General features: G+C 45.5%; 1 protein-coding gene across 4 annotated transcripts; it reads right to left on the bottom strand.

The window, feature by feature from the left end:
- Positions 1–154: 154 nt before the first annotated feature.
- ADAMTS13 (ADAM metallopeptidase with thrombospondin type 1 motif 13) lies at positions 155–22139 on the bottom strand. Of its 4 annotated transcripts, none has more exons than XM_075519432.1 (29): positions 21667–22139; positions 21287–21353; positions 20171–20451; positions 19832–19973; positions 19317–19456; positions 18448–18531; positions 18238–18362; positions 17297–17443; positions 16829–16963; positions 16125–16275; positions 15358–15462; positions 14729–14880; positions 14541–14604; positions 13846–13972; positions 13475–13623; positions 11978–12098; positions 11182–11262; positions 10728–10909; positions 10150–10285; positions 7729–7858; positions 6873–7062; positions 6038–6155; positions 5556–5685; positions 3906–4110; positions 3092–3401; positions 2579–2725; positions 1923–2099; positions 1400–1584; positions 155–1110 (listed from the first exon to the last, which is right to left on the bottom strand). In XM_075519432.1, exons 1-29 carry the CDS (start codon positions 21739–21741, stop codon positions 952–954), a joined length of 4215 nt encoding a protein of 1404 aa, XP_075375547.1. In that variant the 5' UTR covers positions 21742–22139; the 3' UTR covers positions 155–951. The 4 variants fall into 4 exon arrangements, 3 of the variants coding, with proteins under 3 accessions (XP_075375547.1, XP_075375550.1, XP_075375549.1); XM_075519435.1 differs by having other exon boundaries at positions 6038–6152; XM_075519434.1 differs by having other exon boundaries at positions 19317–19453.
- Between the last annotated feature and the right edge of the window lie 17 nt (positions 22140–22156).

Genomic DNA, 22156 nt, shown 5'->3' with positions numbered 1-22156 from the left:
TACCCTTCCTGCTACAACTTGTATCATGCAGTCTCAACAATCTCTCATTGCACAGTTCCTGTGAGATGAAGATACAAGCAGATTAATAGCACAGCTACTGTTCTTATCTGAGTAAATACATCTTGGCACCAAACTCATAATTAAGAGACAGAATTCTTTTATTTTCCCATAGAAAAGAAGTACTGGTATCACTATCAGATACATAATAGTAGAACCACAGGAGGGGTGGCTGGGGAGGGACCCCTGGATGTCATTTAGTCCTCCCATATAAAGCCAGCTGTCACCAGGGCTTGACCAGGTCAGCAGTGCCTTGGTCTAGCCAACTCCTGAAAACATCCAAGCTTTCCGAGTGACCTGTCCTAGAGCTGCACTACCCTCCTGGGCAAAGAAACTGTCTTGCCCTCACACATGTCTTTAGTCTTCTTGGGCTAGCAGTTTGTCCTCATACATATCTTTGCCTTCTTTATAACATTTCCAGAATTTCAACGGCCTCGGTTTTAAGGGGAATTTACACTGCAGGAGAGTGAACTTAATGGCTAAACCATAATCATAGCTACTTGTGGTATACAGAGGTTTGTAATGGGACACTGAGCCACTGAGAAATTAAATTACTATCCTAAAAGGTCACAGCGTATTACAGAAGCAGGACCCCAAGGCTTCAGTGTCCAAATCACTAACTGCAGACATGTAAACCGCATTAATACCAATCAACACAGACAGAAAATCCGTATGAGGACTATTTGTAAATATTTGGTAGTTACATGTCTTTTGCATAACTTTTATAAATATTAACTGAGATCCCAAAGGAGTCAGTAGATATTGTTGTTCTTACTCAATAGATAGGGAAGCAGTTTCAAAAAGATTAAATGACTCGTGTGACCTCGAGCAGTGAACAGGCAGCAGTGACTAACTGGATCACAGCCTTTCTCAGTGCAGTGGCCCTGGCCCCTTTTATTTGGGCTCAATAGCACGATATTCAGCCCAGAAACTAGTTCGGTGATCCTTAACATTTTCATGAAATTCAATTTCAGCTTGGCTTCCTGTTGACTGCCAGAAGAATTGTTGTTTCCCATGGAACACCATCGTCTTCATGGTGCTTACATCACGGACCTGCATAAAGAAAGACCAAACCATTAGATCATAGCAGCCTACAAGTGAAGTACCCACAAAATACTAGGGACTTGCAAATTGGTCGCTCAGGGGGAAAAGCTGCCCTATACAAAGGTTAGAAGAAATACAGTAGGCATCAGTAGTGCTCATTCACATCTACGTCTACATAACAGAGATCAGAGTCTGACCCTCTAGGATTTGTGATTGAACTTTGCATCTGGATGGAAATCTCTAATGAGGAGATGGGTCCGTTCCCATCCAAATCATCCCCTTTAGGTTTCTGACTCACCAGGATGTAATTAAAATGTGTTTGGTTGCTCTCATTGCCCAGGTCAATATATAGGGCGCGGATAGCTATGCGATGCCGAGGAGCCACGTTGATGAAGGTCCGACACACTACTTCTTGCCTGTCATCAGGCAATTGCACAGGATTCACTATTTCACCTTGGGGACCAAACAGCTGCTTGTCACAGTCTGAGAGGGGGAAAGGGAGCAGAAAAGAAAATGATTTAGAGAAGTGTCCAGCATCTCCAAGAAATCATTTAAATTAAACACAGGCAGAAAAGTTTCTCTAAGGATTTTCATCTGGGAACCTCCAAGCATCAGCAAACACCTGCAGGGGGCTTGCCTTTAAAACAGAGGGGTAGTCCACAAGTACTATTAATTCCAACACTCCTCAAGAAGGGGCTTAGCTCATAAAAATGAAGCAAGGTTTCCATAGATTTCCATGGGCAACCATGATCCATGGAACTCCGTGGGCCTTGTCACGGGTGCCTTAATCTAAAGCAATAGCAAAGCTTTCAGTAAGGTACCTTGGTAATATTTTTTAGTTGCAGTTCTGCTGTTGTACTGAAGAATGACCCCATTTCCTGGCAGCAAAACACGCTGTTTCACAATCAGTGTGTTCGTTCTGGAATTTATCAGTGACAAAGGGAGCTTCCTGCAGCCTGTCCGCCACATCATTCGCCCAGAAAACAGCACTACCTCACCTGGAATAGATGAGCACAGGGACTAGAAACAGTTTTACTTCAAGTAAAAGGCCACAACCTATCTTATATAGGTCTGGAATCAAGTAATTTGTGCATCTTGTCCCCATCTTATCAAAATCTGTCATGAAAAAAGTCCAGTTAACTAATCTAACTGTACTGATTCCAGCAAGAGGGTATACTACAGAGAGAGTTTATAACAGGTCAAAGCAAGCAGCTTCTTTAACCCCATAAACTCCTTTCATCTCATATCTATCAACAAAACAGGTAAGAAACCATTATGTAGGGGGAGGAATGGCATCATCTTCATTTAGTCCCATCTGGCAATGACTTGGTGGGACAGAAAAACTTCTAAAATGGTTTCAGAGATTACACAGGCTCCAAGGCAGCAAGAAGCTTTCAGGGCACCAAAAGCACAGGGGCAAAAGAGGTGCAGATTTCCCAAAGGGCCGGGCTAGTCCCCAGCACGCCCTGGGCAGTACCTGCACTGCAGTTGAGGGAGCTCTCCAGGATGCTGACTGTTATCTCCTCCCTGAGAGGTCGTCCGATGGCCACAGTGCAGTCGCTGCTCTCCACCCCCATCATGTTGATGACCCCAGTGGCATTAAGAAAGAGCTTTCCACAGACACCTGTACAGCAGAGACATACGAGAAACACATCCAGAAGGAACTACAGCTGCTGAAAAACAGCCCCCATTCCCTTCGCGGCACAACGAACAGACAAGTGCACACCTTCAGGGTAAAGCACAGGAAGAGTCAGCTGTTGTCCCAGGAGTCCCAAGTCAGAAGAGCTTTGGGAAGCCCAGGGAAGGGAGTCATTGTTCCTAGCTCAGATAACATGGACAGCTCATGGCATGCTGGAAGGAACAGCATGTTGTCCCTCCCAACCAGAAGCATTCCCTCCCATGCTCCTGTCCCTGTGTGGCAGTAGGGTCACCACAACCCAGCTGCATGCAGTAAGCACCTATCTCTGCCTTTTGGTAGTGTCCTCCTCACCTCCACTGGTCTTTGTCTGTTCCTGAGGCACAGCTGGCACAGCAGATGGAGGAAGATCCAGGTCCTTGTATCTCGCCTCTTTGGCAGTTGCAGCTGTTGTCAGATGCGCGGCTGGTGTCACTGTCTGCAGTTCTGCTCCACGGGACCCGGTCCCCACCGCCTGCTCAGGACAGGGCCCTGCGGAGCAGCCACGTACCACAATGGCCTTGGGGAAGTGCCTGCAGAAGATGGGGTTCACGTGCTTACGGGTTAGCGGGTTGAGGCAGAAATCCTGCCGTGTCTGAATGCCATTCCCACACGAAGTTGAACACTGCAGAGGAAGAAACCCACAGGCCTTTATACATGTGTTTCAGTCGGTATTTAGAAATAAATACATTTATTGGCTCAGGCGTGATCTGTGGGGTTGATCTTTTTTTCACTGATGCTGTTCCATCACTTGCCCTTTCAGTGCTCTAGTTTCATCAGCTATAACATGGCCCACCTCCCTGGGGATCTTCCAAACTATATATTTGAATTGCAGAACGACTTCCTAAAAAATCTGAAAAGATCTGCATTCCACAAGAAAACATGCCAAGGACCATTTTTAAACTGCAGCCAAAACCTTAGCTGAGAAAGGTGGGAAGCAGACCTACGGCTGCTAAACACAGGGCAGTGGAAAGGATGGAAAACATCCCTAGAAAGAGTTCAGCATTTCTGTGGGAAGTAAATATACAAGGCAGAAGTGGTATTTCTTCCCTGTATGCTTTAGGGAAGCGAATGGCTATAAAACCACTGCACTAGACACCAAGTGCTGCATCTGAACAGGCGCAAATACCTCTGTCCACTCGCTGAAGCTCCATTCATAAGAGCACATTCGGATGACACAGGGGACGCTGGTAAGGGGCTTCTCTGCCACAGGACAGAAACGCTCCTCCAGCAAAATCTCATTGCCTTGGCGAATCTGCACACAGGTGACCAGCTGAACAGCTAAGCCGAGCCCACAGCTGGAGGAACAGGGGCCAGCTGGGGTTACCTTCCATCTGACAGAGGACATGGAGGAGAAGAATTAAGTTAGTGATGAATCCCCACCCTCTACTGTCTCTCACTGTAGAAAATGCACTGCAACTCCCTCATCCTTCCCCCCTTCTGCTTCTCAGCAGCTTTCTTCACCCCTCCGCCTCACACGCTTTGCTGCCTATGGTACTTAGAAGGCAGCCTTTGAAACAAGGCTGGGCAGTCTGGAGCAGGTTTGGAGTTGGACCCAAGCAAAGGGCATTCACATTTTGCAAGAAGCCCACAGACTCGAAATATACATTGAGTCTTACTCTGCGTCCATTGCAGTCTTCCCCAGGGTGACACACACAGACTTAACAGCAAAAACAATCTTATCTCCCTCCAAAACGCACACCACTGAGCAGACAGATCAGAAACTGACCCAGGGTATTTCATCCTGGGAGCAGCATCCTGTAGCACATAAAAAAAGTTCAGATGCCAGTGGCTTTCCAGTCCCACAGCAAATAGGGCAGAGCAAGCTCTGCCCCATTTATCAACCCCAAGCCATATCCTAGATCACACCATACATGTGCACGGACAACCGCTCTTCCCCAGTGCACGCTCTTGTGGCCCACGTGGCCATTTTGACCTCGGAGGGCTCAGCTCCAAATTACATGGCTCCTGCTCCTCTGGGCAAGGCAACCCATCACACTGGGTGTCTGCCACTATCTCTCCTGCCTTCTCCCCGGTCCCCCTTGCACAGTAGGGGACCTTGTGCATCACACCTCCTCCACAGCTTACACTGCATGAGCCCATTTTGTAATGCCACCTGGGAATAATGCAGCCATCACTGAGTACCTCCAGCTGTCACCTGGCTTCACTGGATTTTAAATCCAACCAGTCTATGGAAGTACAACTAGAATTCTGCTAATGCACAACTGGAATTCTGCTAATGAACGCATACACACTGGCTCATGTCTGAGAGATCAGCAGTCACCCCACTGAGTACAGTCTGCAATACCATAAATCCTAAGGAAAGTGCAATCAGTTTCCTACAGTTCTCAGAGCAGCTATTCCAGATTATTAGAACATTTAATTCTAGCTGCTCTCCTTGATGCTATGTGGAAACTGCAGCTGGCAAATGTGTCACCACCTTTTGCAGTTATGGATTTGTTCCTACTTCCCCAGGGTAATAAGGGATCAAGAGGTTTTCAGTTTTTCCCTGGACTCAAACTCTAAAGACTGGATAGCTTACTTCTGCTTGAGACTGGACTTAGTTCTACTTGAGAATATACTAGCCCAGGAAAGACTCTCAGTTAGTTTTCTTAGTATGGATCAGTGCTACTGTTTTTGCAGCTAGCTGTGCTTTCAAACAAGGGGAGAGGAAGATAACATCCTCAAAGTAGCCTGACCCTTACTTTACCATGTCCCTGGAGTTAGAGAGGAAGGAAAGACCTCTCACTGGCTCGTTGTCTCCTGGTAACTGCTTTACCTTGGTGGGCAGGGACTGAGATCGCAGACTTCCATCCTGCTCTCTGGCTTTGGCCCTGGATGACAGTTTTCTTCTTGGGTTTCTTCTCTGGTGTCAAAAGCCACACATACATACTGTAGCTGAGTCTTACCTAGAAAGGGAAACGATCTTACTGCATGGCATGCATGCAAGGGTTGAAATAAGCCAAGCAGTGTCAGTCACATCTGCATGTACAAAACAAGCAAACTCTGCCCAAGCCCCAGGCACCCTTATTGCACTCATCCCCCCCAACTGTGAAGCACAGCACCAGCCAGCCAGGCCTCTAAACTATTCCCCGTCTGAGCCAGGCCACCTTGCCTCTTCCAGACTCAAAAAAAATTGTGACCACGCTACACATGCACTTAGAACTGTAGAGGGGAAAAGACCAGGTCCCTGAGGTTCCTAGGCACTAAGCTCACACCTACAGCCAAGTAACATTTCCCTGCAGTGCTGAAAGATCTCACCTCTACCACAGGAGACGGAACACTCTCCAGCTAGAGGGCTCCAGACATATACGGTCCGATTTTCCAGCTGGATATGCCCAAGTAACTCCGAAGTCTGAAGTAAGTGTGCATCTTCCTCCTCAGAACAGAGCAAAAAGACCCAGGCTGACATTGGCACCTGCTTTCCACACCAGTCCTGATCTAATGAAGCTGGGGGATACTGCCAGATCAAGCCTACAACATATTTGCTGTCACTGACGAAAGAGGCACATTTAAGCACTTTCTCCATTTTTGCAGAACATATAAATATCAGGAATAGCTAAGGACATCCATCAGCCAAGACCCCTCCTAATTCACACTACCTGAAGAGAGATACCCGAGACTGGAGATACCTAAAGCAGTATCTTCCCCATCTGTAAGTGTAAACCTGGCAGTGGCTCCCCTGTACGGGTTTGGATCAGTGATCCTGTGCTGAGAAGCCCTCTTCCCTGCTTGCAATGCTCCCTACCATGTCAGAACCTCTCTGTTTGCCAGTGAGGTATTTCCTAGTGGACCAGGGGTTATTTCTGTTTCTGATTTTGTTAGACTCTGTGAGGAGAAATGAAGAAGGAACATAGCCAACAGCTGCCCTAAACAAACCACGACTACGAACTGATGAATCCAGCAGCATAAATTAAGAGGGACAGAGCTGTCTAAAGTGACAGGATGAACCTTTAACTGGGCAGACATCATTCATGTAAACCACCCTCCCAGACTCCAGTAGTAAGGTGGTGATTCTTAACTGGTAGCCTCCTGTGGATCACAAGTGCAAAGCTCCCAGTGAGGCTCCTGAAGTAAGCCAAGCCAGTAAACTCACTTTGTCCCAGCCTAAAGGGCACACATTAACCACACACGGCACAACGGAGAGGGGTTTTTCTTCTGCTGGGCACAAGCTGTCATCCACAACAGTCTCCAATCCATCACGAAACTGAACACAGGTCAGATTCTGCTGGGCAACTCCAGTTCCACAGACAGCAGAGCATTCATCTATCTGAGATATCTTCCACCTAAATGGGAAGTAATTGTATCACCCTATTTCTCATCTGGATCATGGAGGTTTATTACTCATGCCACTGATTACAGAAATGGGTCATACAGAGTATTCAGCTTCCCTATTTCAAGAGCCTTGTCTGGATGTGATTGAGAGGACAACTGCTGGAAATTTAAGTCCTTGCACTGACAGCTCTCTAGGCCTAAAAGCACCTAAGCTAAAGAGCTATAGTTCACAGTGTAATCACTTTTTATTAAACACTAAAATGTCTATGAGATCAATGTCTGGGCAGGCTGGGCAACTGGTCCTCTTTCCAGTCTGATTAACACAAGGGTCTCCTCCAGAGTAAGATCAAATCTTTCTTGGCACAATCTTGGAAAGGATGTAAGCACACATCTTCTTCTGGACACGCCCTCAAAGTATTTTCATTTAGCAGACTACTGTAAAATATCGGAAGCACTATGTCCCATTCATTCAGCTGACATCTCAATTACCTCATGGGACCAGGAAAGACAGAACATGGTTTGGGATCTGCTACGCCATTATATTTAGGAAGAAGCTACTTCATACCTCTCCTTTTTTGTCACCTTGCACAATGCAAATGAGACTGCAGAGACTGGGTTAGCTGGCAGAGAAAGGACAAGCGAAGCAAGAATTCAGCTGAGCTTCCAGGAACACCAACCTGTACAGGCATGGCTCCACGGCACAGGGCTTATGCTCTGAAAGGGGCTGTGGGAGCTCCAGACACCACTGATCCTCTGTTATTTCATTCTTTGTCTGGTCAAAGCACACATGATCCACTGGTTGCATCCCTGGGATACAAAAGGAAAAGGAAAGGAAGTTATAAACAAAGTGAACGGTTCACCTCTTATGCTAGGAGGATGCAGTAATTTCGCTTTACTCAAATCATCTGTGTAGGAAAATGGCATATTTGGGAATACAGATTTTCTATAAACACACAAACCCTTTCTTTCTGATATAACTTTTCCTCAAGAGTTTTAAAGTGACTTTCCAAGATGAACACCTGTGCCGGTTTTGGCTGGGATAGAGTTGATTTTCTTTACAGTAGCTAGTATGGGGCTGGTGTTTTGGTTTGTGCTGGAAACAGTATTGATAATACAGAGATGTTTTAGTTGTTGCTAAATAGTGCTTATACTAAATCAAGGACCTTTCAGCTTCCCATGCTCTGCCAGGTGCACAAGAAGTCAGGAGGGGACACAGCCGGGACAGCTGACCCCAACTGACCGAAGGGCTATTCCATCCCGTATGGCATCATGCCCAGCGTATAAAGTTGAGGGAAGAAGAAGGAAGCAGGGGAACGTTCGGAGCGATAGCATTTGTCTTCCCAAGTCACCGTTAGGCGTGACGGAGCCCTGCTTTCCTGGAGATGGCTGAACACCTGCCTGCCCATGGGAAGGAGTGAACAAATGCCTTGTTTTGCTTGTGTGCATGGCTTTTGCTTTCCTATTAAACTGTCTTTATCTCAACCCAGGAGTTTTCTCACTTTTACCCTTCTGATTCTCTCCCCCATCCCACCGGGGGGAGTGAGTGAGTGGCTGTGTGGTGCTTAGTTGCCGGCTGGGGTTAAACCACGACAACACCCCAAAAGATGAGAAGTTTGATGGATAATCCACTGCCAAAATGGAAAGATTGCTCTAAACTGGCTGTTTGCAAGAACAAGGACATCAGTCATAATTTGGTCCAAATTACTTCTAATGATCTTGATGTCTGACTGATGAGGGATAGGTTGCTGAAAATAAGCTCTAGCAGTCAGCCATTTTTAAATGACTTTCTGTAGAACTAATCATGTAGTATCATCACGCAGCCTTTGTACCCAGACAGCACCGTGCCAATGTCCTCAAAGTGATCATCAATATCCAAAGCTAGACTAGAGGTACTGGGAGAGAAACTGCAGACTTGCAGTGCCTGTGGCATGCAAGAAATGAAATACTCATAAGCTACAGCTATAAACAAGATTTTCAGCAATACTGAACCTAACAGGTAAAGTGGGTGAAAATCCAAACTCAAAAAAGTTACAAGCAAAGCTGTAAAGAGTCTCCTTTGCAGTGAATGAGCTACCCATAGAGAGACAGGCATTCCTGAATCTCAAAGAGCGTGACTCTGAGAAGCAAATGTCAAGAATCAATCAGCAATGCTATCTTTTCACTACTCTCCTTGTTTTTAAATAATGTCTATTGGTAAGGAGGGCCTGAGCATCACTTTCAGCTCTCAAGGTGAAACGTCAGCTCAGATTCTCAACTTTCAGTTATTTTAAGTCCCAGCTTTCTCTTTTTTTTTTTGTTTGTGACTGCATTAGCTGGGAAGCCCTAGAGTGTTTTGAGTTCAGGGTTTCAGCAATCAGTTCACCTGGGGAATCTGCTGGAGAAAAGCTCTCCAGACATAACTAGTCCTATAGATTGACTTCTATAAGTATTCATTAATGTATTTTCTAAATCCTTGTCATAAAACTCGAGAGGCTTGCCAGTGTCTTCTGTATTATCTGGTAAACAAGATGTCAGACTGTCTACCAGAGCTATCTGTTACAATCTGCATTATGATTTCTTCAGGGAGACAGAAAGTATTAGCCATGGCACAGGAACAGAATTCTAAGAAGGAAGTTTCATAATTAGCCCTGAGGCTTTAGTTAGACACTAGATACCACTTTGGTCTCAGACTTTTGATGTTGAGCCAACTTCAAATTACAGTCTTCAATAACTTTGAAAAATCTGAGAAAATTATTTAGTCTTAAACCCAAAAGTTCAGTTAAAACCTATTTAAAAATCCTCTTCACGATCAAATGTTTTCACTATCATTTTGATGATTCAGCTCACTTGCTGATTTGCTAATTTAATTCAAAAGCTGTACCACTCTTTTCTTTGGTTCAGTTTAACACTGGCAACTGCAGCTCACTTCCAGCAATTTGCTTTTAAATTCAGTTCAGTTGTTTAATAAGTTCTAACCAAGTATCTGTCGCTGATGCCACATTTCTTTCAGTCAGCCCAGGAGAGCCCATGGAGTAAAGGTCTGGGTGATTACCAGCCAGCCAAACTAGAAGCCTGCCCAGATGTCCATAAAAAGTAAAGACTGAGTACTGCTGCCTCACCTTCCCCACAGGTCGCTGAACATGGCCCGGGCTGAGGAATCCACATATATGTCAGATTATCTTTGGGGACAAAGTAGCTGAAGGTGATGTCTGGGTTGGTGGCATTGCCATATTCTTTTGCATACCTTCGATAGACCTGGTGAAGGAAAACGTTGTGGTCAATGCACAAATCAACTCAGACTCATTTCTTAGGACAGAGATAAGAGAAGCTAGTCCCCTATTTTCCATCCAATCCTGAGCCTCAATGCTATGACTCTCAATTCTTGCCAGATGCAGTCAGAGTACTCACCCTGTGAATTCTGTGCACAGGACACTGAAAAAAGATTAAGCCAAGCAGAAGGTTTAACTCGGTATGCTTTTCCCCAAACAACCATCCCCCAGACCTGCAGAAAGCCTGTAGGCAGCCAGCCCTCAACCTTTCCCAAGAAGAGCAACACCATTGCTCTTAGTGAACACCATCTCCACTGGTCTTGGACACAAAGCCTGCTACGCCTGGATTCTGCACTGCAGCAGAGCTACACAAACTCAGCCTGGCCAGCTCTGACTGGCCCCTTTCCAACTGTGCTGGTTTTATTTACCTGTATTTCAATTTCTTCTTGTGTTGGCCCATCCACATGGACTTCCTCCAGGCTTGGCATGTTGTCCTTGGTGAGAAACACTTTGTATTTGATCTGGCTGTCCTCCAGAACCGACGGATAGGTGACATTCAGCGAGATGTTTCCTTTTCCAGCAACCACATACTCTCCTTTAACCTTCACAGCTAGAGGAGCAAAAGTAGCAGTGAGGTTGAGAGATACGATGTGATCACCAGGATCCCCTGGTGCTGGCAGCTACAGGCTGCCCATTTGCTAGAAATCAGTTTGATCTAAGTTGGGCATCCCAAAAAGCATGGCTTCTACCGCTTCCCACTGGAAAGCATCCCGCAAACAAATTGCATCACCAAGAACTTTCCTCCCGAACTCCATTTTCTTGTTTTTACCAGCTTGTTTTAGCCCTGCCTGTAGTCCCTCCTCTCCTTTTCATTCAACTCACCCAAATGTGTGAAGAGTGGTCTCCGGTTGGTAACATGGACCAAGGTGGTGTTATAAGGCAGGGACAGAAATGTAACGTACTCTGGAAGGAGGGAAAGAAAGAAGATATGGTCACCTTCCATTACTGTACCTCTGTCAAAAAGGCTGGGGATTACAGATCAACCCCTTTTGGCCTTAGTAGCACACCAACCATTGGAGGACAAGCCTCACAAGCAGCAACAAAGCTTAATTGCAGACAGGGGTTATATAGCTAATATAAAAAAAAAAAGTTACAACAGTGATAGCCAGCAGGCTAAATTCACACTGACCTTAGTTCTATCAGCTTGGTTGAACACAGTGATGGTGAATACAGCAAACAAAACTGAACTGAATTCTGTGTTCTGTTCTCATCTTTCTTTTGTTCTTTTTATGTTCTCTGCTAATAGCTATACGTGATACTGCAAGAGTCAGTTCAGTTCCCAAATGGATGTTTAACACCTCAGGAAGCATCTGACAGCCCCCAGCTCGCAGTAATTTGCTGGACTTCCCAAATGGCTACATTTCTGGTCCATGTCCAGAGACAAACTATGACCAAAAAAGTCCCTCTGCCTACAAAACAGCTACCTCCCTGCTACAGATCTTAGCTGTCTTCTCTGTTGACTACCCAAACTCCATTGCCGTATCCTCCATAAAATAAAATCCAGCAGAAGCAGAAACAAGAAGTCACATACAGAAGATTATGAACACTGAATATGCATACAAACATGCAGCATACAAACAGTACCATAATGTTGAGCCTGAGTGTGAGGACTACACACCTTTAGCTTTTCCTTCTGTGTAAGATCCACTCACTTTGGTGCAAGTGGTATTATCACCCCCACAGACCTTGCAAGAGTCCATTATCTTCTTGGAGTCCATCCGGCCATCACACCCAAATGCCTGAGCAAAGAGAAGAGTCTGTCAAGACTTGCCTATTCTAAGAAGAAAACAAGTGAATGAAAGCAACATTGCCTGAGTTCCTGAAACTGCCTTTTTCATTTCTAATTCGAATTTAAGACGACAACATAGACAAAAATGCATTTGGACCTAGATCTACCACTGTACAGCAGTATGCAAAGCCAGGGATTGGAAAGTCTTAGCTGAGAGCACAAGTTTCATTTGTGCTCTCAGCTAAATGTGTGACATTTTCTTTCCCATAAGAAGCAGCCCAGAAAGATTTCTCCTGTGACCTAAAACAAAGGCTCTGCACTCCCTCTCTTCTATGAACTCTTTCTGTCTGGAGGGGGGAGTTAAAAAAAAAAAAAAGAGCAGCCCAGGAGAACAGTAAACATGAATGGCAGGTTCTAAAGGCATCTTTAGCTCCCCAAACCTAGCTCACATCCTTCAGCCTGGCCTTCAACCCCATGGAGCTCAGAAAAGAGATTCTATCCTCATTCCCACGAACAAGACTAATTTACACAAAGCTACAGGAGGATCTCAGCAGGCTTAGCAGCAAAACATGTGCAACTGCTGAATTTATGCTAGAGGCACTGATCCCAGGCTTTGGATGCTGCCATAACATACATATTTATCACTGTCACCAACAGAACAGCAGAAATCAGAATAGATTATGCCTACACCCTCTGCTGTTCATTAGGTGGAAACGCATTACAAAACATTGTGAACACGAGGATAATGAGAAAAACATAAAATTTTAAAAGTGTATTCTGGGAATGTAAAGAAACAACAGAAAACATATAACCGGGTCAGCATTGAGCAGTTACTAAAATGCAGACAGCGCAAGGGAGTTATATTCAAGTTCATCAGGAAAGAATGCCTTTCTCATGTCCAATCCAGAAAAAGAGAGTTATACTTCAGTTGTGATTAGCGATACTGCAACAATCAATTTGTCGACTTACGATTCCCAGGTTTTACTCCTTATTTTGCCACGGACTTGTATGTCCAAATCATGTAACTTTTCTCCAACAGAGTCAGCATTTTATAGGGCTATTTATACCATGCAAACTGAACAGCTACTGATGTCTCCTCAACCAACGCATAAACCAATTGCTTCTTGGATTAGGGATGAATAGCCTTATGTACTTACTGCGTAATTAGAAGAATGTCTTATCTAGAGGGCATTGGCATTGGACGCACAGACAGAACAGTAGATTTGTTGGACTCCATCCAATAAGCTAAGAACAAAACTCTCTTCTTTTGAGAAGAGCTCGCTCTGTTGTTTGGGACACTGTGTTTTTTTCCGCTGCTCCTAGTAAACTGACTCCTTTGGGGCAGATTACATGTCGGAGGTTCACCTGGATTCCCCAGTCACTTACTCTGCAGCTTCCCATTACACACAGGTTGAAAGCCCCGTGGCGCTCAGAGTCATCCTGCTCACATCTGGTTCCGTCTATGAAACTGTCTTCACGGCTTACCATGAATTCTTTTTCAACAGCCCTGCACATGTGCTTGCATAGCATGTCCCCTGGAGGAGACAGACAGAAGAAGAAAGGAGTTACTCTTTCAGAAAGGCACGTGGCTGACCATCATCAATGGGAAGAAGTCAAAAGGATCTAACAGAAGGAGTATCCAGATTTCACGTGAAAACTAAAACAATCAGTGAAACGGCCTTTTGACTTCAAAGTACAGACAGGTCCATGAGCGCTCCCCTTCACAAAGAAACCACGGTTTCTCAGTCTTTCCTTACCTTTGGCAAAGCCAACAGCAGAAGTCCAGGTATAAAAGGATGGGGCTTCTACAGTGAGATACAGTGGCTTTAAATTTGTTGCTGCACATTGTTCAGCCATAAAGTCCTGCTGGGTCACCAAACAGGCCTACATCCCAGAGAGAATTGTATGGGTAAGGAAAGGAAGTTACTAAGCACAGAATCTCAAGAAGCATTTTACCCACTAGCTAAAGGCAGACAGCAGTGGCTGGTAACTAAAACACCAAAACAACTGCAAATAAAGAAAACCACTTTAAAGGGAGGCTGCGGGATATGCAGAGAATTGTGTTTGGAAGCTGATATCTTTGCTATTTATACAAAATAAATGGATAAGGAAAATAGGAACAACGTAAGAATGTCCCTCTGAAGAAAACTATCATTAAGTGAGTCACTATTTTCTCAGCGTCTGTCCTGCCATGAAAGCATAAAGAAAATGCTTCATTACATGTGAACAATGCTATTAAATAAGACTGCTGTCTTCAGACACAGTGGAACAAATACCTCTCCTGTTGTCAGACAGATGGAGGCTGTATGTCAGACTAAAGATGTATGCCAGATCTTTAGTCCTCCTTCCCAGAGCAGCCAGCTGTTGAGAAGTACAGCCCCAAACCATACAGCTCTCAAAGGGTTAAACAGCGTTACGAAAAAAGCTCAGAAGATGTGTTGAGCTCCATTACCTGAGTATTGCACATCTCCACTTGGATGCTGGTGCCACGGCATTCCTGCCCCCCAAAAGCAGGCCTGGAAATGACAGAAGAACTCCTCAACAGAGGCAGGTTTGCCCCAAGCAAAGAGCAAGACTCAGACCTCACAGCCCTGAATCAGCCAAGAGGCACTGCAAACTCCCCAGCTCCCCACCTCTTACCTGGGGTTGTTACAGAACCGCTGCCTTATCACAACTCCACCTCCGCAGCTGCGGGAGCAGGAGGAGAAGGGGCTCCAGACGGACCACTGCCCATGGACTACTGCCATGGGGTTCAGTTCTTCCAGAGAGCTGCACTGTCCCTTGGAGCACCACTAAGACCAAGAATATAGAAAACTGGCAGCAGCACCCCAGTGAACCCAGCAGGACTGGGATCTACAAGGGTGGCACAAGTCCCCATCTTTTTGCAGGCCAGACTGTAACAGAGAATCCCAATATGAATGAGGCACCTTCCCACAAGAGCCTAAAAGAGTCCCATTCCTAATTATGGTCTAACATGAGGCTGGGGTTAAAACAAAGAGCTGATAGGTCATTTCAAGTGGAACGCAAAGCCTTTGAGGAGAGCTCAAATACCAGGCTATAGAACTGCAAAGCAACTCCAGAGATACAGACAAGGTGGCAACACCAAGATCAGCTGGTAACCAGTTTATGACTGGAGAGTCTGGCCTTAGCTCCCTGGCTGAGGGGCAGTGAGTGCCACATACCTTTCAGCCACCGACAACATCTTGCTGTCTAATGAGCTCCATAGCACCCACACCCGCTTCTGACCATCAGATCAGCAGGCTCCTTACCTTATTGATCCCACATTCAGTACCATCCAAGAGCGGAACAAGAAGCCGAGTACAGCTGGATTTGTCTCCTGGTTGTACATGGCATGAGAGAACTTCACATACATCCTGGTGTGACAAGAAAATTAGGGAGTTCAGGGAGGTTCATCAACACAGCAGTCCCAAAAGCTGCTCCGTTTAAATGGTGCATGTCCTGGATGTTTGGTTCCCCCACAGCTACCCAACAATGCAAGTGAATCCCTTCATTTCTCCTGCTCCTGGGCAAAAGTTGTGGGCATGTCAAAAGACCATCACTGCCAGCTGTAATGCTAGAAGATGATCAACTGAAGCAATTAAAGTTTCACCCACCTTAGTGCTCCCTCATTAACAAAACACATCCTGATGGCAGCTATTAGCCATGCTGCCTTTCTCAGACATGGGGACTTGAGCAATGGTGGGGAAGCTGAAGGAATCCAATGAACAAGAGCTCCCTAAGACAGGACCCTGAGTAGGTGTACCCAGGACTAGCACTGCCAGGCCCCTGTTTGGACAAAAGGCTCTGGGTACTGTGCAAACCTTAAAGGAGAATTATGCCGATGCAGGAGTTGATGGAGAGAAGGGAAGCATTTTTAAAGCCATTGAAGGTTTGTTCTTTGCCAAGAAATCTGTGGCAGGAAAGCACCTTCCAACCCTTTATAACAAAAATGTCCCCAGCTCCCTTTCCTGAATCTTGGTTCCAGAACCTTTCCCTGCTGCCCCTAGCAAGACAGACAGACAGACTTTCTACCTACAACATTGCTGTCAGCAAAGGTGCATGCTGTGGCAACACTCCCAAAGGCTATTTTACATTGCTCATCTGCTCCATAGTACAAGCCAGGCTTCCATCCAGGGATGCTGCCGTCCATGTCCGGCAGGTCATTTAAGCAGTTTGTTTGGCCTGTGCTGATAGAAACATAAGAAATATCATTTTCCCAGCTGTGGGCAGTAAGGACAATGACATGTTTGCAAACTTGTGCTGAGTTTCATTCTGGGAGTTGGCTGTGGCTTTCCCAGGCAACACATGCTTACTGTGGGCTGTGATGGATTTAGTTGCAGCAGCTGCCTGGAGATGCTCACAGTTCCCTGCTGCTGAAGTTATAACAGAAACTCATTCCTGTTCTTCACCCAGCCAGCTCACAGCCTGCAATGCTTGTTTAAAACTAGATGCTCTGACATTTTAAATAAAATTTCCAGGCTGAGCTAGTGTCTGAGAAGTCCAACACAGCCCAGGCATGTTAGTCACTAACCAAAGTAACTTCCAGCTACTTGAAGCAAACCTGGGTTCAACCTCAGCAACAGACACAAGTGACAAGAAATAAAGAAACCCCAAGCTTTTATGGTTCCTCGTTTTCCAAGAATGTCCTATTTTATTCCTCGTCTTTCCCTGCCCTCTCCTAAGCTCCCAGCACAGGGAAACGCTCCCACATGGGCACACAGAACTCCACCATTCCCTTACCTGACAAAGGCCAGGAATTCTTCTCGGCTACACTGTGACCAGGTGAGGTCGATGCTGTTGTGGTTTCCTGCTGAACCCATGATGTAACCACTGCTGCTGCACCGATTCCCCTCACCATCATGGGGGATTCCAAGACTGTAACAGAAAAAGCACAGTGCCCGAGGAGAAAAAACCCAGGGGCTGGGTTCCCTCGGAGCCTTTCTTCTCTAAGCAAGGGCTGAGCTCCCTCTGCAGCCTTTCTTTCTACTGTTGTCACAAAGGTTTTCTCTCCTCTTTGCAGCTTCTAATTATCACAGAGCATGCAGGAATACAAGAAATGCAAGGAACTCTTTCCAAAAGTTTTGAATAATCTATAGGAAACCCCCTGTTAGGCCAAGAGATCCTTTTCCTTCTTCTGAATCCTTTAAACTAGGGAATGTTTTTACCTGAATAAAACATACTGGCCTGCTCTGGGGCTTTCCTACTGACCTGTGCCCAATCTCATGGGCTATGGTGACTCCCAGGTCAAAGCCGGTGTCCTGGGTAATAACACAGCTCCAGAAGGAGGAGCAGACTCCACCTAACTGAGTCACTCCACGTAGCTCCTTGTTCCCATCAGGTAACTCCAAGTCAAACCTAAAATAAGGGAGACAGAGAGGAAAGAGCAAAGAACCATTGCAGCTAATAAAGTCAGGTGTAGGCATTCAACTGAATTTATTGGCACCTTCCTGATCTAACTTTGCCAGCCACCTAACATTTCTTTTGACACATGGATCTCCCTGCGGCAAGATGCTAGCAGTAGGGTCCCACGAACACCCACTGTTCAATATTTTTGGTGATTCTACATTAAAAAATCCCCCATGACCCCAGACAAGCAAAACAGAATAAAATTACCTAATCCTATTTGCAAAAGACAGAGCACTATCATCATCTCTTTGAAGAAAAAGCACCAAAACAAAGCCACTACACTCAAGAATAGCTTGCCTTTGACAAATTTAGCCAAGGCAATTTAGAGCAAGGAGCCTGAAAGTCAGACAAAATGTCTGAGTCAGAGTAGCACTAGAAATCTTCTATGGAAAACACCAGTGGGTTTTCACTTCCAGTTACTGTTTGACTCTTCTGCCCACAAAAAGCTGCAGTGGGTTTGGCTGTGCTGATCTGGAAGCACATAATGTCTGCTCAAGTCTGGCTGGTCAGTGCTTGGGGAATATTCCAGTTCCTTCAGAAACCAAAGAAACAGCACCTCTGACTAACTGCATTACACTAAGGACAAGGAGAATCAACCCCAAACAGGAGAATCAACCCATTGCCAAAGGCTCTGTGATGCCCAACTGCTGGAAGACCCAGTGCAAATCACTGTCACTGTGCTAACAGCCAGACACCATCAGCCCTGTTTCCAGTCCCCTCCCAGGGCAGGGGAGCTTCAGTACCTGGTGACGTAGAGGACAACGTCAGCATGCTGGGGGTCAGAGTCATTCTGGGGGTTGACCTTCTTGCTCCACTCACAAACACTGATCAGCGAGGAGGTGATATTTGTTGTGATGTTTACCTCTGCCTAGAGTGAAGGCACATGTTTGCACATTTCATACAGCTTTTAGCAACCCCTTGGACAACACTTGAACATAGTCCTCCCCGTTTACCTCTGGTTCTCTCAAAACAAGCATTTGCATAAGATGAACCCTGAAATGAGCACCCAGTGAGGCATCTCTCAGCAGCTCTGCCCCCTGTTAAGAGACAGAAACGATTCAATAAAGAAGGTACCTCAGTGACTCCCACTACCTGTTCCCAATAACAGGGCTGCATTCACTACAAAGGTAACACACCTGGTAACCATAAGGGGCACCTATAAAATCACCAGGAAGTACAACATTAAAGTATGCACTACAAATGTAAATAAATCTCTCAACAGATGAGAACTGTTGTTAGACTTGTCAGATACTCTGAAGCAGAAAGAAAAATCTACATGGAAAACAGTTTCATAGGGTAGGGGAGTGAATGCTAAAGACTTTTTTGCAATATACACACACAGAAAATGCATAAACAAGTTCTTAATAATAGCAAAGGGAGACATTTAGAGAAATCCTGTAATAGAAATAAAATGTTGAAATGTAAAATGTAAGATTAATTCAGTGGATCTTGTTCAATCTCACTGAAAGCAACAGGGACTCGATCAAGGCTCTGGTGATAAAACTCTTGCTACTGTATCTGACATACAACATTAGTAATTAAATGAAGAGCTACATTTTCTACGTGGGCTTTAAGGCTACAACCCCAAAGCTTCTAACATCCACTTTTCCTTGTGCAGCTCCTCGTGCAAGGGAAAGCTTGCCGTGCAGTGCCAAGAGAAGCAGAGAGGAACACCCTGCACATAAGCAGTGCTCTGTGCTAGGAGCACGTAACCACCGACACCTCTGAAAGTGCACTCACAGAGGTCCGTCTGCCTGTGACACAGCCAGTGGCACTGTGAGCTCTCACACTGGGACAGCAATCCAAACAGAAAGCTACTCACAATGTTCAGGTTGGCAAGAATATATCGCTCCGTGTCCTCTTTGTGGTACGAGTAAACATCTGGACCTGCTACGACCATCAGCTCCAGATGCTTGACAGCTCCCTCAGCCCTCTTCTGCAGGCGAGAAGGAAGCTGCCCTGCTGAACAGCACAAAGGGACACAGGGAGTTTAAAATGCAAGACAACATAAAAGGTCCTAAAGATCCACTCCCTTTTCCTGAAAGACTAGAATAATCCCACTGGAAGACCACTCCTCCAGTTGCTTGCTCAGGTTTCCCACTTCTGTTGGTTTCTTTCACTTGCCAGCATCCTTAATAACATGCTTATGCTATCAAAATAACAAATACCTAAATGAAAACACACTAGTTACACCTCAGTGAGGTGAGAAACATCTATCAAGTATACTCGTGTATTTGTAGATACAGATTTTTCCTTCGAGCTCATGCAAGCAACCCCACTACCAGGAGACAGCTTTTCCAAGCAGAACAAGCAGGGCTTCCTCCCCGTGTACGTTACCTCTTGCTGTATTTTCCCCTCTTGCAGCACTTCTGAAGAGAATGTGGGGTCTGGAGAAGCCGAGGTCCTTCAGCAGGGCTATATCTTTGCTTCTCACAGGCCTGATATGAATCTTTTCCTCATCTGCAATAACGACTCCTTGCTAAAGGAAATGAAATTCCATCTCTGAGTTATTTCAAAGACATTTGCTATCAATGGAGAACTGCGTGCCATATCCTTCCTGTTTCTCCTTTGTAATGCTCAGATTTATTAAATGGATGGTTCACACGTTTGGTGCATCAAGCTGCAAACCTACAAAGGCTGTAAACGCTTGTAAGAGTAAGTTCAGTGCATACTCACCAGCTGCCCTTCACAGTAAGTGACTCTACACTTAGCCCCGGGAGGTTGCAGTGGATTTCCACCTGCAAAGCAGTTGCCTGAGAATTGCTTCAGTAAGCTAAAGGAAGAGTTCACCACTTGATTGCTCACAAAGGAAGAGGAAAGGAGGGCATGGTCCTCTAAAAATTCAAAGGCATAGAGTTCTCCCCAGGCCTCAATGGAGCAATGTTGAATCCGACAGGACACCAGCCCAATCTGTTCTTTACAAGGGCAAGTTGGCTCAGCGACAACAAACTCAGGGACTGAAAAAAATGAAACAAGACCAGAACAAGGGGAACAGTTATGAGAAATGATGATACACAGAAATAAATGTAATGACCTATCTCCCTAGGAAAAAATACTTTCAAAATGACAACTGTGGCCTTTTGGGGCCATCATGTCAACAGTCAAAGAATTTCTATGCTTTCATGTATTCCAAAGTGAGGATAATCTGATTGGGAAAAGACAACAGCTCTGAAACTGGCTCCTGATTTTTCAGTGCTTTTGCTCTCTCGATAAGGAGAACAGTTCATTTAACAAAGGCTGAGACAGTTTTACTTCTTCAGATGTTAAGTATTACTGAGTGAGAATTATCCTAATCCAGACAGAGACACTGGGATGAGCACTAGGTGAACGCACAAGTAGACAACATCCTTGCTTTAAGGATTTGAGAATTTAAAATGTATCTTTATTCTGAACTACCATCAATCCAGACCTAGCATACTAGTCTCTCAACATGTTTATTTCAAAAAAATTATCAAGTGCATTTAAAGCTATTCTTAGTCCAAAGCTTCCCACTCAGAAGACCTGTATCTGTTAACCTCATAGAAAATACCAACACAGAGAATGAGGACCGCAGGAGAAAGGTGCAAAAAGATTTATCATATCTCCTTCAGCAGATTTTAAATACTGACCCAGTTCTTCAACCGCTTTCACACTGAAACATGGATTGCCTCACTGAGTAATGTGACTCAGAAATGTTAAATGCTTGTCAGATCAGCGTTCGTTAATAAGTGTTCTTAGCATTATCAAATGTACAGGATTAGAACTAAACTGACAGACGTGTTCCAGAATCAAGAAGGAAGGAGCCCTGCATACCATCAGACATCGAACTGGTTCCAAAGTAAGAGAAAACATCTTCCGCATCCAAAGTGCCGAGAAATTTCTGCAAGAAGAAGAACAGCTTCACATTTTTTTTAAGAAAAACAAATGGATACAAGACTATCGCTTAACCGAACCTAACCTGGAAGGAACGCCAGCGAACAACTCAACAAGTACCGATGCCAAGTTCTCATGGCTTTCTTTTGCACTAAGCATGGGCTGCACAACAGCCACCCAGAGGAAGCAGCTTTATCTTCTTGATTAGTGAGGTTTGATGGATTTTGGCTTAGAACACGTTGTGTTGTCTCTTCTTTTTTTTCCTAGAAATATATAAAAAAGGCTTCCTGGAAACTGCATTTTCTGGAGGTCAAACTCACCTCTTGGAAAGCTGACGGCCAGCAGAACCCCAAGGGGAGCATCACGAGCGCCCGGATCGTCAAGCTGACAATCATGCTGGAGGAGTTGCAACCAGCGCTGCGGAGTCAGCGCCAGCCCAGGGGTGATTAAAATAATGTTTGGCTCAAGGCATCACGTGGAGCGGAAGGGAAGAGTGCAGGGTTTAAATAAACAGGGGAGCTGATCCTCTGCAGAGAGGGGCAGTCGGGGGGAACGGCCTGCAGCCCGAGCCTTTACAGGAACAGCTGGAGGGGGGGAAGGTTTTGCGCAATGTTTGCAACTTTACTGCAGCCAAAGAGCGCGGCAATAACGAGCTTTGAGCCAGTCTTAGCAGCCAAACACCCAAGGGGCGATTCGCGGGGGGAAAAGGGCTCTGCGCTGTTCAACCTGTGTGTCCTGACAGGCCCCACGCCTCCGCCATGGCAGCGGGGGTGAACCCACGCCGGCCGCCAGGCCCTCGCCGGGGCAGGC

The sequence above is a fragment of the Mycteria americana genome, chromosome 17, assembly GCF_035582795.1.
Source record: "Mycteria americana isolate JAX WOST 10 ecotype Jacksonville Zoo and Gardens chromosome 17, USCA_MyAme_1.0, whole genome shotgun sequence".
Lineage (NCBI taxonomy): Eukaryota > Metazoa > Chordata > Aves > Ciconiiformes > Ciconiidae > Mycteria > Mycteria americana.
Note: the sequence above shows the minus strand (reverse complement) of the source record. Positions and strands in the feature narration are given on the sequence as shown.

Coding starts and splice junctions, on each gene's coding strand:
- ADAMTS13 (XM_075519432.1), bottom strand. CDS start 21,741: ATGATTGTCAGCTTGACGATCCGGGCGCTCGTGATGCTCCCCTTGGGG. Junction 18,363..18,447: donor TTGTTTTGAGAGAACCAGAG/GTAAACGGGGAG, acceptor CCTTCACTCTAG/GCAGAGGTAAACATCACAAC. Junction 11,263..11,977: donor CACAGAAGGAAAAGCTAAAG/GTGTGTAGTCCT, acceptor CCCTCCTTCCAG/AGTACGTTACATTTCTGTCC.